Source organism: Strix uralensis, chromosome 2, assembly GCF_047716275.1.
Source record: "Strix uralensis isolate ZFMK-TIS-50842 chromosome 2, bStrUra1, whole genome shotgun sequence".
Classification (NCBI taxonomy): domain Eukaryota; kingdom Metazoa; phylum Chordata; class Aves; order Strigiformes; family Strigidae; genus Strix; species Strix uralensis.
Genome location: NC_133973.1, coordinates 92302432 through 92315093, shown reverse-complemented (window position 1 = coordinate 92315093; position 12662 = coordinate 92302432). Strand labels below are relative to the sequence as shown.

Sequence of the window (12662 nt, the reverse complement as noted above, 5' to 3'; positions counted from 1 at the left end):
TTGAATCATGGAATCATAGAATCATTCAGGTTGGAAAAGACCCTTTGGATCATCGAGTCCAACCATCAGCCCTACTCTACAAAGTTCCCCCCTACACCATATCCCCCAACATCTCATCTAAACGACCGTTGGATGAAGATACCTACATTGCAGGCGTCTAACTAGGTGTCGTGGCTTAACCCTAGCCAGCAACTAAGCACCAAGCAGCCACTCACTCCTCCCCACTCCCAGTGGGATCGGGAGGAGAATTGAAAAAAACAGTGAAACTTGTGGGTTGAGATAAGAACAGTTTAATAACTAAACTAAAATACAATAATAACAGTAATAACAATGAAAAGGAATATAACAAAGAGAGAATAAAACCCCAAGAAAGGACAAGTGATGCATGATGTAATTGCTCACCACCCCCTGACCAATGCCCAAGCAACAATCCACCCCTCCTGGCTAACTCCTCTGAGTTTATATACTGAGCGTGACATCCTATGGTACGGAATATCCCTTTGGCTAGTTTGGGTCAGCTGTCCTGGCCATGTTCCCTCCCAGCTTCTTGTGCACCTGCTTGCTGGCAGAGCATGGGAAACTGAAAAATCTTTGACTTAGGTTAAGCGCTACTTAGCAACAACTAAAACATCAGTGTGTTATCAACATTATTCTCACACTAAATCCAAAACACAGCACTGTACCAGCTACTAGGAAGAAAATTAACTCTATCCCAGCTGAAACCAGGACACTAGGCAAGACAAATCCTGAACCCCACAGACAGCACACAGGGAGTCAGGAGCCTCACCGAGGCCCCACATTGCGTGAGGGGCTACACAGGACCAACCCGAAGGAAATACCCATCACAGGGTACTTGAAATCCCTTTGCTCCTGGAGAATAGGCAACAAGAGGCAAATAAATATACATACATATATATTTATAATCCTTATGCAGGATAATTTAAAACATGTCTGAAAACCAAACAGGAAAAGGTCAACTGTTGTCTGGCATCTGCCAGAACCATCTGCAAACTAGGCTTGGTATCTTCTTAAACAAAGACAAGATTGCACAACAGCAATTCGGTACTAAAGGAAAGGATGCTGCCATCCCTTTGGAGGTGCCATGCTGTACTTCCCAGTCAATATATGCAAGAAGTTATTTTTTGTTGTTAACTGTACAACTACTCACACGAAAGAGCTTACAAGTTCACTTAAGAAAGAACACACTCTGTGGGACAGTCTTCTAGACTCTGGGGTCCAGCCTGCCTCACTTGGGCACTTAGCTTAGACCTAAGCTTTACTGCCTACTGAAGCAGTCTTTCCATGCATGCCCCTACACTGCCCAGTTATTCAGCAGAACAGTTTCCACATCCTCAAGAGGAAATTCCTGTCCGCTAAGTTTAGACGCTGAAATTGAGCACACAAGATCTCCCTTTGGAAGGCTTGAAAGGCACTTTCCTCTCTGCAACAAGGGTATGTAGAATGCAGCCTTTTATTTTCAGTGGACTGCTCTGCTAAACATCTAACATTAAGGTACATGTTAGATGCCTAAATTCAGAATAGAGCCTGCCTGTAAGGCATGATATTATAGACTGGGAAAGAAATGGATTGAGTGAAGTTGGTATAATGTGCTAATGTCTCTTTTCAGCTCAGCAGCTGTATGTGTGGTGTCTGTGACTGAGAATAAAATAAAGAAGACAAATTGCAGATCACAGTCAAATTAGATTTTCCTAATGGGGCTTTTGAAATAAACTAACAGATTACTGTTTAAATGAAACCTGTAACAAGGATGAGTTGATGTTATATTATTAAATTTCTTAATTTAATTCTTAAGCTCCAGAGCCAGACAAGTAATATTCAACACATTTACCTTCACAAACTGTGGAATGCATTGTGGAAAAGATGAAAAAGCTTTTCATGGTTTGACCAATTCTCTAAGTGTTCAAGCAATATCAAACACAGAGAACAGTATCTGCCTGACAGTCATATATTAGAAGTATTTACTAGCACCCCATGCTTCCTCTTTTCATTAATTAGACAGAACTATGTAGTGCAAAATCATGACGGGTTGTTTGATTTTTCTGGCTTATTATGTGTGCTGTAAACTGAGAAAAAATACTTAGCACTTCAGGGCCTAGTGTTGCAACTAGCGAATTTAAAATATGTGTGAGGCCTGTCTATTGAGCAATAGTGTCACTGGTGAAGAAACCTTCCCTTCCTTTATCACTTCAGAAGGGGAGCATGCTAATTACAGTGAGAGCCAACGCCCTGCCTTGCCCATAGAGACCTCCCTCTCTGCTTAAGGGGAATACAAGTTTTGAGGATCACAGTTACTGTGCTTGACTAGAAGATGAATTAGCAGATTTTAGATACTACATTAAGACATTTAAAATGCATAACAACAATGTCTAATGGCCGATTATTATATCCCTTCCTATTTAATAATGTCCATAATGCCCATATTTTGAACCTCTCAGATAAAGTAATGTGTTTTGTGGGTCTAGCACAGGCTTCAGTGCCTGGAGGCTCTAGTTCTATTTCCAGCTCTGCTTCAGACCTCCAGGGTGACCTTTACGCATAACCTCATTTTCCTCACCTATAAAATGAGGATATTAATACTTATTTACCTCACAGTTGGTTCCCTTCCAGCTGCTACAGTCACTGAGCAAGCTCATGCATCTACAGAATTGCTAATGTTCATGATAAACTATTTTTTTTTTTTTTCAAACAAGCAATGCAGACATTAAATTAAGAACTTATTTGTCTGTCCAGTGAGTAAAGGTACACAGAAAAGTAACAGCAATAGAAAAACTATTCAAAGCCTCTCACTAATTGCCTTTCAATGACACTACCCTTCAGGAGAAATGTAGGTAGCTCCTATTTGACAGCAACCAGAATGAACTTCTTGATGCTGCTTCCAGTCAAGAAAAAATTTCATGTTTTTTTGAGTGAAAGTCTAACCTGGTCTCCCTTTGGAGAGGATATAAAAACACTGCAGGCTTTGCAAGTAAATAAAGGGGAAGAAACAATTTCAATTTGAAACTTTACCTAATAATGAGTGCAGAAAGAAAGAAAGGAAAAGAGAATCAGAGAGAGATGAGAGACACAGCCATCTCTTCCCAAAGGGAACAAAGCTACACAGAAGAGATGCTGGCAGGTATGCCAGCCCGCAGCTGGGGTGACACCCCTGCAATGCCACCGAGGGCTGGTACCTCCATCCGCCCAGGAACTCCTCAGCAACACTCATCTTGCTCTGGGAATGTGATACTTACTCTTGTACTGCTCTGGCTATGGAGAGCGCTGTAGATCCAGTTTCATTAACGCTATCTAAGGTCACATTTGGCAGGTCGTCATCATCACTGTCACTTTTAATTTGTCTGGGAGATAGGCCTCGGGGGTCCATTTGTGCTGGAAAGAGACATATAATGGATTAATATGAGCGTGCTGAAATTAATCTCGTCCCAGAACAACATCAGGGCGCACAATGCATCCGCTTGCTCAGGCCGGATGGCATTGCTTGTGCTGAGCTTCCCAAATCAAGTGATGGATGGGCAAAGTCACCTAGCAGTGCTACAGCTGGGCACAAGCATTTCCAGGGGCATGCAGGCGTGTGAACACAGGCTACACCGACGTCTTCGGCAGACCTGAAATAAAACTGCACATACAATATCCATCAAAAACTCAGTTTAACCTCAAGTTACTTACTCTGCCCATCTTCAGAAAGTGAAGAGAAAGAGCTACGTCTGCTTTGTACAACACAGCACACTTGAGAGTAACTTTTACAGCAAAATTTCAGGAGCAATCTTTGATTCTGAGTATTCATCATGAGATAGCAGGCTGGGACCCATGTCACTCCAGTCAATTAAAATTTAGGCATTTGAAAAAAACCAGTTGTCCTCATTGCTGACTCAATTCAACACCGGTGTCAACCTCTGAAGGAGCCTTCCCTTCACATTACACGTGGCAAAGCCGCTGCACATACAGGCAACTAACTTTCAGGTGACTCAAGTTGGGTAGGCCTAGTCAGATTTTTTAAAAAGTCACATAGTCTAGGTCTTAGGAACATACGAAGATCAGCAATTGCAGGATTGTTTTGTCCATCCACAGCTTACAGTAGCTGTACTGTACAGCAATGGTGCAGGTGCCCAGGCGCTGGCAGCGGCGACAGGAGGTGAGAAGAGGCCGGGGCTGCCCCAGGCCGGACACAGCTGGTTGCAGCCAGCTCCAACCCACCGCAGGGCACAGCTGAGCCCCTCAGACAAGGTGGGGGCACCTCAGGTTAAAACATATTTAAGAAAGGGCAAAAAAATTCTACACATGCAGATTGAGGAAGAAGGCGTGAGGAACAGCCCTGCAGACACCAAGGTGAGAGGGGAAGGAGGGGGAGGAGGTGCTCCATGGTGGGGCAGAGAGAGATTCCCCTGTAGTCTCTGGAGAGACCACTGTGGATCAGGCTTTCCCAATAGGAATTGCAGCCCATGGGGAATCCATGCCGGAGCAGGGGAACAGTGTGAGGAGGAAGGAGAGGCAGAGAGGAGCTGTTATGGACTGACCCCAATCCCCATTCGCTGTCCCCCTGCAGTGCTCTGGGATGGGGAGGTAGAGGAGCTGGGAATGAAGGAGTGAAATTGAGCCCTGGAAAAGGAGACTGGGAGGTAGTGATGGTTCTCACCATCCTAATTTACTTCTAATTAGCAACACATTAAATTAATTTTCCCCACGTTGAGTCCGTTTTGCCTGTGATGGTAATTGGTAAGTGATCTCCCTGTCTTTATCTCGACCTAGGAGCCCTTCCACCTTATTTTCTCCCCCATCCTCTTGAGGAGGGGGAGTGAGAGAGCATCTGGGTGGAAATCTAGTAGCCAGCCAAGATCAACCCACCAGTTACATTTTGTGCCAAAAAGAGACAGGAAAGGTGAAGAGTGAAGAAAGGCAGGCTACCTGCCTTCCCTCTTCTCCTGTCTGCTGCCCTCCAAAGGGAAAACAGCACAACCTACGTATAGGCAGGGGGAGGAAACCAAGAGACAAGCATGGCAGGGACGACTATGGGGCACAAGTGTGACCTGGGGTAGTCCTGAGAGGAAATGGGGGTTGCTTGTGTCAGGGGACAGACCCAGAGACAAACTTCAGAGGTAAGGTAGAGGAAGAGGCATTCCTCCTCACTCATGAAATACCACGCAGGATTAGTAAGTGCTGAGAGACACCAAAAGCAGCTGGAGTAGAGAGCAAAAACTGGAGAGATGCCTGACCCTGCAAGGGAGGCGCGGGAAGGGGAAAAGCAGGCAAAGAGATTTGTTTAAAAATGTGTTTATTTTGTTTGGTCCGGTGAAATAGGGAAATCCAAGATTATTTAAAGAATTAACTTGAAGTTTGTTAGCTTGTGCTCTCACTGTATTGCAGTGTCACAGATAGGACACTTCTTGGGTGTTACAACACGCTTTTCAAGAAGGTAGCTGTCATTCCTACTCTGGCTAACCACAGCCCTGGACAACAGGTATCACAGGCTCCCTTTAGAGATCATGAACAGTTCAGCGGGCCTACAGCTAGAAAGCAGTTCCAAAAGTCACAGTTAAATTTCCCATTTTGCCATGTCTCTTATGTTGCTGTGTTCACTGACTGTAGAAGAGGGACTGTTACACTGAAAAATGGGAGGGCTGTAGATACTCCAGGAGCTGTGCAGCCATAACAGTAGCACTGATGGATAGCTGGGCTCTTGAAAAGAAAGCACTCCCCAAATGAGTGATGACTTGAGGGAAAGTTGGTCTTAAATTTTAATTTATGTCTTAGCTATGAACCACCTCTGAGTAAAAGAACAGTGAGTGATTATAACTACCCTTCAGCTGCATTTTTTATTATGTTAAAGAACTTCATAAAGAAAATACTATTAAAATATGTTCAGTAAGCTGATGCAACAACCCCTTCTGAAACACAGTGCATTTACAGATGCACAGTATGACTTCTATTAGCTTTCTACTAGCACAGTTTAGGTGCCTCAGTAATACTGGCTACATCTGGACTGCTTATTATTTCTTCTTTTGCCTACCAAAGCAAAAACTGTTGACAATGAACAATGACCTGCTTGAGACAAACATACAGCAACTTAGAAATTGTTCAAAACATTTAACTGTTTTAGGTAGAATGAGCACCATTCTGACTGTGTTTCTTAAAATCACGACTTACACATGACAGTATTAAATGCATACCTGAGCATTAGGGATAATCTAGTATTTGATTTAAGAGCAACCGAACCATCTAGTCAGCTGATTCAGCCCCAGAAAACTATTTTGAAAGAAGTGCTACTTCTGCCTTGTTTCCTAAATGTTCCTTCTTGAAAGCAACTTCAAGCATGAGAATTATTACTTATTTCATTACTTCTTCAGTTTTTCTTGAAGTGAATCTCATTACAAGAAGTTATATATTTGTATCTGCCCAATATTTAGATGTTGCTATACACAATGCTTTTGTGAAAGCCAATGTTTGTAAATAAAATTAAAACTTTAACAAAAACCTATGTATGTGACACTTTGTATTAACTGTGGCTTAATCTGACTTGCACTACAGCAAGTTTTAATTAGTTAGTTCAGAAACTTTCTTAATGTTTAAACCTAAGCCTAACTTGAAATCACAACAGTTGTTTCATAATTTAGTCTGTATTAAGAGTTATACACCAATTTTGATCACTTAAGCATGAATACACCTACATAAAAAGAGACAGTATAAATGTCTATGAAAAATCTTATGTACTTTTGTCCCTTCCAGGACATGTTGTTTTATTGCAGATTGCCAGCTCTTAAGATATTATTGAGACTCCTATGATACTTGGTGGTGGTTTTAGGTTACCGGAGGAACGTGCCAGGATGAAAACTCTCAATTACCTTCTTTTTGTTTCTGGTCAGCGAGGTAAACTCCTAACACAGCCACAAAGTTGCCAATGGGGTTGTGTTTTTGCATCTACGAATACTTTGGCCCACCAGGCATGGTTTGCCCCACCAGATGCCAACTTTTGAGCACATCACAAGGTGCTGTTAAACGTGAGCCTGGTGAGAACAAAAGGCAAGGAACGGAAATGTATCAGTGGGCAAATTCAAAGGCGGGCAATTCAAGGACATTTTTTGTTAGATTTTTGCAGTGACCCTAACTAAAGATGGTAATTAAATTAGAGAATGATCTAGGGATGATTCCCTTATTTTTTAATGTCAGCCCATATACATATGCTTTTTTGTCTCCCTCTCCATTTGTGACCTCTTCTCTGCTTGCAGACTTGGGTAGCTGAGTCGTTGGGGAGCTGAGGTGACTAACCAGGAGGCTGAACTTCGCTGCTGCCAGCTGGTGTAAACTGCCCTGTTTTCTCATCAGCATGGCTGCAGCTGCTGCGGGGACAAACAGCCTTTAAAGCTATTCTCCTCCCCCAAATGAGCCATGTGAATAACCAACTGGCCGAAAGCCTAACAGATATCTCCTCCTCACCACTCACTACAGTGTGCAAACTGCAGTACAGGATTTTTATACATTTAGAGTTCATGACTCCTACTTATGTCAACAGCTTTGACTTTCTCTTGGACATCTAAGAACAACTGTCGAACTGCTGGCACCAAGGTTTATAAATACCAGCAGTAGTTCATAAACACTGAATTAAGAGTAATTATTGGCCTAACAAACATCAAACTGGAAAGAATGAAGAGATGAAGGGAAGAGATAATTTAGCAAATTAGATGAAAAAGGTGGAGGACAAATGAGTAATGGAATGCCATTGGCAAGCAAGGTGGAGGAAAGCTCACAAAACATGCCACAGCGCATTTTAACCTCCCTTCATGCTGTACCTTGCTCTGACAAGCAAGCTTTTCCTTGAATTTAAGACCATGGGTCCAGAAGGGACCCAGCTGGGTCACTGAATCAAGTCATCCCTATCACAGGCAGACACATTTAATTAATAAAGGTCAGGCCTTAAAAATGAGCTTGTTTTCTTGCCCTTGCTACTCCTCTTGAAAGGCAAGATTTGTCCAACAGATCTACCCAGTGGTTTTGTGAAGTGTGAATGAGGCTAAGGCGACGCAAGCAAAAAGAAACAAGTCAGAGACTGCTTTTGTGGGACAAAGGTGTCATTGAAAGAGTGCACAGGAACCACAGAAGCAAGCTGTTAGCACTCCATGCTGAAAAGACTGGCAAGCCAGGGGTATTTAAGAACGTCTGCAAGTGCTGAAGGCTGCAAGTGGCCACGCTGCTTTCCATCCTTGTTAGCCTCAAGAAACAATGATCCTTTTTGCTAAAGAAAGCACAGAGAGTTGCTCTTGATGCATGTACATATATGCAATCACTTCTCAATGACTCCTTTGCCAAACTGTACCAAAAAGAAGTTTCCCTTTGGGCAGAACGAGCAAATTCACTCTCTGCACTTGTTTTATGGTAAGATGTGCAAATGGGTCTCTCATAAGATGCATACCAGCCTGTAAATACTCCAGAACTTGGTCTACTATCATTAATATTGTATCTGCCAACTGTCAGTTGCCAGTAGGAAAAAATCTGACCTGGATCAGATATAAGCTTGCTTCTATTTCTATTGAACTGAACAGTTTCTTGGCTTTAAAATTTATGCCAGACAATACCTGATCCTGTTTCTCAGGACAGAATTGCCCCTTCTGTAATGCTGGAACAGATTTAAACTCACACAGCAACTTTCTAATGAGCACTGATTGAATTTGTGCTTTCTGGCACACAGCTGTGCCATTTTTGACATGGTACAGCATTAGCCATGTCATGGAAGCAAAATCTCCAGGAAGGATCCAGCCTGCCATTTGCTAAGGGCAGGTGAACCCCTCGGCACAGGATGCAGTCTCCACCTTCCCAGGGGAGTAATGTGAGCACAGGGCCATGCCATCAGGCTATTTTTCTCCTTCTCCGCTCTCTAAACTTGTGCTTCCGTCTGCATTGGGGGCATCTCTTGGGAAGGGGGGACTCTGAATTTAAATCCCTCCAGGCTGACAAGAGCCCCGCATGCCGCCCTCGCTTCTCACACAAGTGCTGGTGTTACTAAGCTGTCGGGTGAATGCTATCCCCTGTTTGTCATATGTGGGCTCCACCCAAATACATCCTATTCTCTTTGCTTCCTTCCAGTGATTCTTTAGGGATACGCAGCTCAAGTGCTCTGACCTGGTTGGGTAAAGTCAAGTGTCGTCAAAAATCCTGCAGTTGGATGCCTGTAGTAAATGGCCTGAATCTGGGCCCTCTCAGGGGTGAAAAGAGCCATATGCTGCTATCACCACTTACCACAACCTGATTTTTTTTTGTCCAGACAAATTCCCTGTGACTGAAAGGGATGAAAACTCATCCCATCAGTAGGCTCATGAAGACCCACTAGAAGTAATTTCACGCCTACACACTATCTTTGATTTAAAGGCAAATCTGAATCCCTTGGGTTAAAGATAAATTAAATATTTAAGAGCAGGAGAGAACTAAGTAACCATCAGGAGTTCTGCCTCTCTTTATAGCTAAGCCACATAGTATTAACTAATGCTGAAATGACTCATTATGAGATGATCCTTGCTGGTGTGAATGCAGAGAGAAAATTTCAGCATTCTGAAATACTGAAGCCTCTGGCTCACTTTATCTTAATACCTCAGTTTTCTGCATTAAATTAATTTCTCTGCTAATAACTTTGTAAACATACATACATGTAGGCCTGCTGATACGCCACAACATAACAAAAAATGTATTTCGCTTCATTGCTCTCTTAAAATAATTAAATCTATTCCTGCTTTTTGAAAGGATTTCCAAATTCAGAGCCCATTAGCTTTTGTTTCACATATTCAACTCCCCACCCTGCTTTCTCCGAGGGATGCCTAATATTCAACCCGCTAGTCAAAATGATTGTTCATGAGGGGATTTCCAAGTGGCCCTGACATCCACACACTAGACTTGCCAGCCACAAGCAGGGTTACACAGGTCTGCAGCGAGGTGAGTATTGCCAAGACGTGTGCTAGGTGAGACATCAGCCTGGATGGTGGGGAGGCCCCTCTGGCCTTGCTAGTTCTAATCCACGTCCAGGTGACGTGTTTGCTCTTGCAAACATAGCTACAGGTTCTTATTGCAATGGAAGTTTAAGTTATGCAGAAACATGAGGTACCTCAAATAAGCCAGAAAGGGTCATGTTTGTTGTTGCCAAATGTCTGTCTTAGAAACTCCTCTCCACTTGCTCCCAGTACATGCTGGCATTCAGCTGGTAAAAGAAGATTATCTCTAGCTGTAAGCAACAGTTGCTTTGCACTTACCCCTATTAGGAATGGAAAACCAAATACTACCCCAGACCCCAAAATTAACATTTAGAAGAATCTCATTAGTACTGCTGTTACACATGCGTGTGTCCGTGTCTGCAGAGCATGAAGGACTGAAGTAACAAAGAGACATTTGCTGCCAAACTCCCAGAGGAATGATATTGGAAAATATGGTTAAGAAAATTATATGGCACTCATGCTTTAGCAAAGTATGCTATTAATCTGCCAGCATCAGAAACACTGTGAAACAAGTAGTTTGAACCTAATAATAATAATCTGCCACTTGCAACGACCCCATGACCCAACAGCACCTAAGAGTATGTTTCCATCAGCCCCCATCCTCTCTCTGAGCCCTGGACCTCAGGAGCTCGGTGACACAGGGAGGGGAAGGGAACAGTCTCTCACCTCCTGTCTTCAGGCACCTGCATTGCAAACACAAGCACCCCCAACCCGCCCATACAGCCATCGGAGGGAGATGGGTGCCTTCAGGGGTGCTGAGCCCACCCACCTCTGTGGACTGCACAGGGAATTCAGTGGTGTGAGCCCCCCTCCCTCCTCTTGCCAGGTGCTGGGGCACCAGCCTTGGCAGAGGAAAGTGGCTCGGTGCCCCCTTGAGCTGCTGTGGACCTGCTCCTTGCTGGAAAGAGGAAGAGAGTAGCCTTTGCCATGCGACTCTGTCATGCCTTAGTTTTCTGGGAAAGGAGAAAAAGTGTCCGAGGGATCTCAGTAAGCACCTGAAGATAGGACAATGGCAACAGCACTGCGCGGCCTCACTTGCTCCCACTCTCTCCCCACCTCCCACTGTTCGCTTAATGCCAAAGAGGTGCCTCAGTCCCCAGCAGCAAGGCCGGAGAAAATGATCTTTGGTCTCAGGGCCCTAATGGGGAAATGTGCAAAAGAAGTAATTCACAGGGGGACATAGTAATTACCATTAAACCCAATAATCTGCCAACAGATATGAATGCTGCAATGTCTAAACCATTACTTTGTTCTCTACATTCGGCAGGCGGCATAGTTCGGTACCTGAAATACTGCAAGAAGGAAACTGCTGGCCAACAGTGACTTCTTTTTCTCGCTCTTAATCTGCCACTGTTTCAAATACCTCTGATAAAAAAATGCATCTGGGTGGATCAAATGCCAAGTAGAGGGACCGACTCATCTCCATCCTTTTCGGTTACTCTTGCAAAATAGGTTTTACAACTGTGCAAGCCCAGCCTCACACTGCAGCTTGATGTCTGAAGCAACTGAACATCCCCCTCCTTGACAGTTTTTTTTAGAGAACAGGAGCCCAGCATGGATTTCCCCAGTAGGAGAATGTCAAAGGAGAACGTCACAGACACCATTGTGTGTTTTAATGGTGGAAGCAACACTTCCGTATGCAGATGTACAGGAGCTATTTGAAATTACGCCCTCGGAGATTAAGTGTTATACTCAGGTTTACCTAACATGCTTTAGGAAACCGAATCCTGGTTTTATGAACCTAACAAATGCACGGGAATGACAGTATTCATTACTTTCTCCTCCTAAGCTGGTCCATATTATATAAAGAACATATATGACATTTTTCTTCCCATTTAAAGTTCATTATAAGTACTTTATGCATTGGAAAAATGGTCTGAGTGCACCTATCAGATTTTCAATCAAAACAGCTTGGTGTCTGGGCAGCAGAATTGGTCGATTTATTTCATAAAACTTTATGTACAAAGCAGCAGTATCCACAAACGTAATGGTCAGAATATAGAGTCTACAGGGGTAATTTTTATTACAATTTATAGCAAGATTACCCATACTCCACAGTTTTAAGATTTTATTGAGATTTTATGGGACTATATGGCTAGAGCAGTTAACTGCACCCAGCATAGCTATAGTTCACAGAGAATGGGAATTGGCACTGAACGCACAGTGTAACTAATCTACCAGAGAATATTAATTGCTATGATCCAATCAAAGGCAATATTTAAAATCATTTCACCAGTCAAATAATTTGCCATAAAGCTATAAAAGAATAGCTGTGTGGAGAAATGCAGAGGTGAGAGTGATTGCATGGATGTAATATATGCACATATTTAAGCATCTCTGTCATTGAGTAGTATACATAAACATACAATACCATTTTTTAAGCAAAGGACACTTTCTCTTTCTAAGCTATTGAATGCCACAAGACCTCATCTACAGAAAAAACAAACTACTAAGACTACTGAGATTTATATCTCACTGAGCATCCCATATACAAATACTCTATCACCAGAAGTAAACAGGGAAAAAAATAAGGACAGAATATATTTAATATTAAATAAAATATTGCAGAGCCACTACAAAATGGTAACAGTTTGCAACCTACACACTGCAACAGTCTAGAGATATTTTAGACACCAAAAAGTTTCCAGCAGGTTGGTCCAAGGCACAGTAAAATCC

General features: G+C 43.0%; 1 protein-coding gene across 8 annotated transcripts in view; it reads right to left on the bottom strand.

Annotated features, from left to right (window-relative positions):
• The window catches only part of KLF12 (KLF transcription factor 12), a 248268-nt gene that overhangs the window by 76795 nt on the left and 158811 nt on the right, over window positions 1-12662 (bottom strand). For all 8 annotated transcript variants that reach the window (XM_074859505.1, XM_074859510.1, XM_074859511.1 and 5 more), the window contains one exon: window positions 3252-3387. In XM_074859505.1, coding sequence (XP_074715606.1) covers window positions 3252-3387 — 136 coding nt within the window. The remainder of the gene's footprint in view (window positions 1-3251; window positions 3388-12662) is intronic.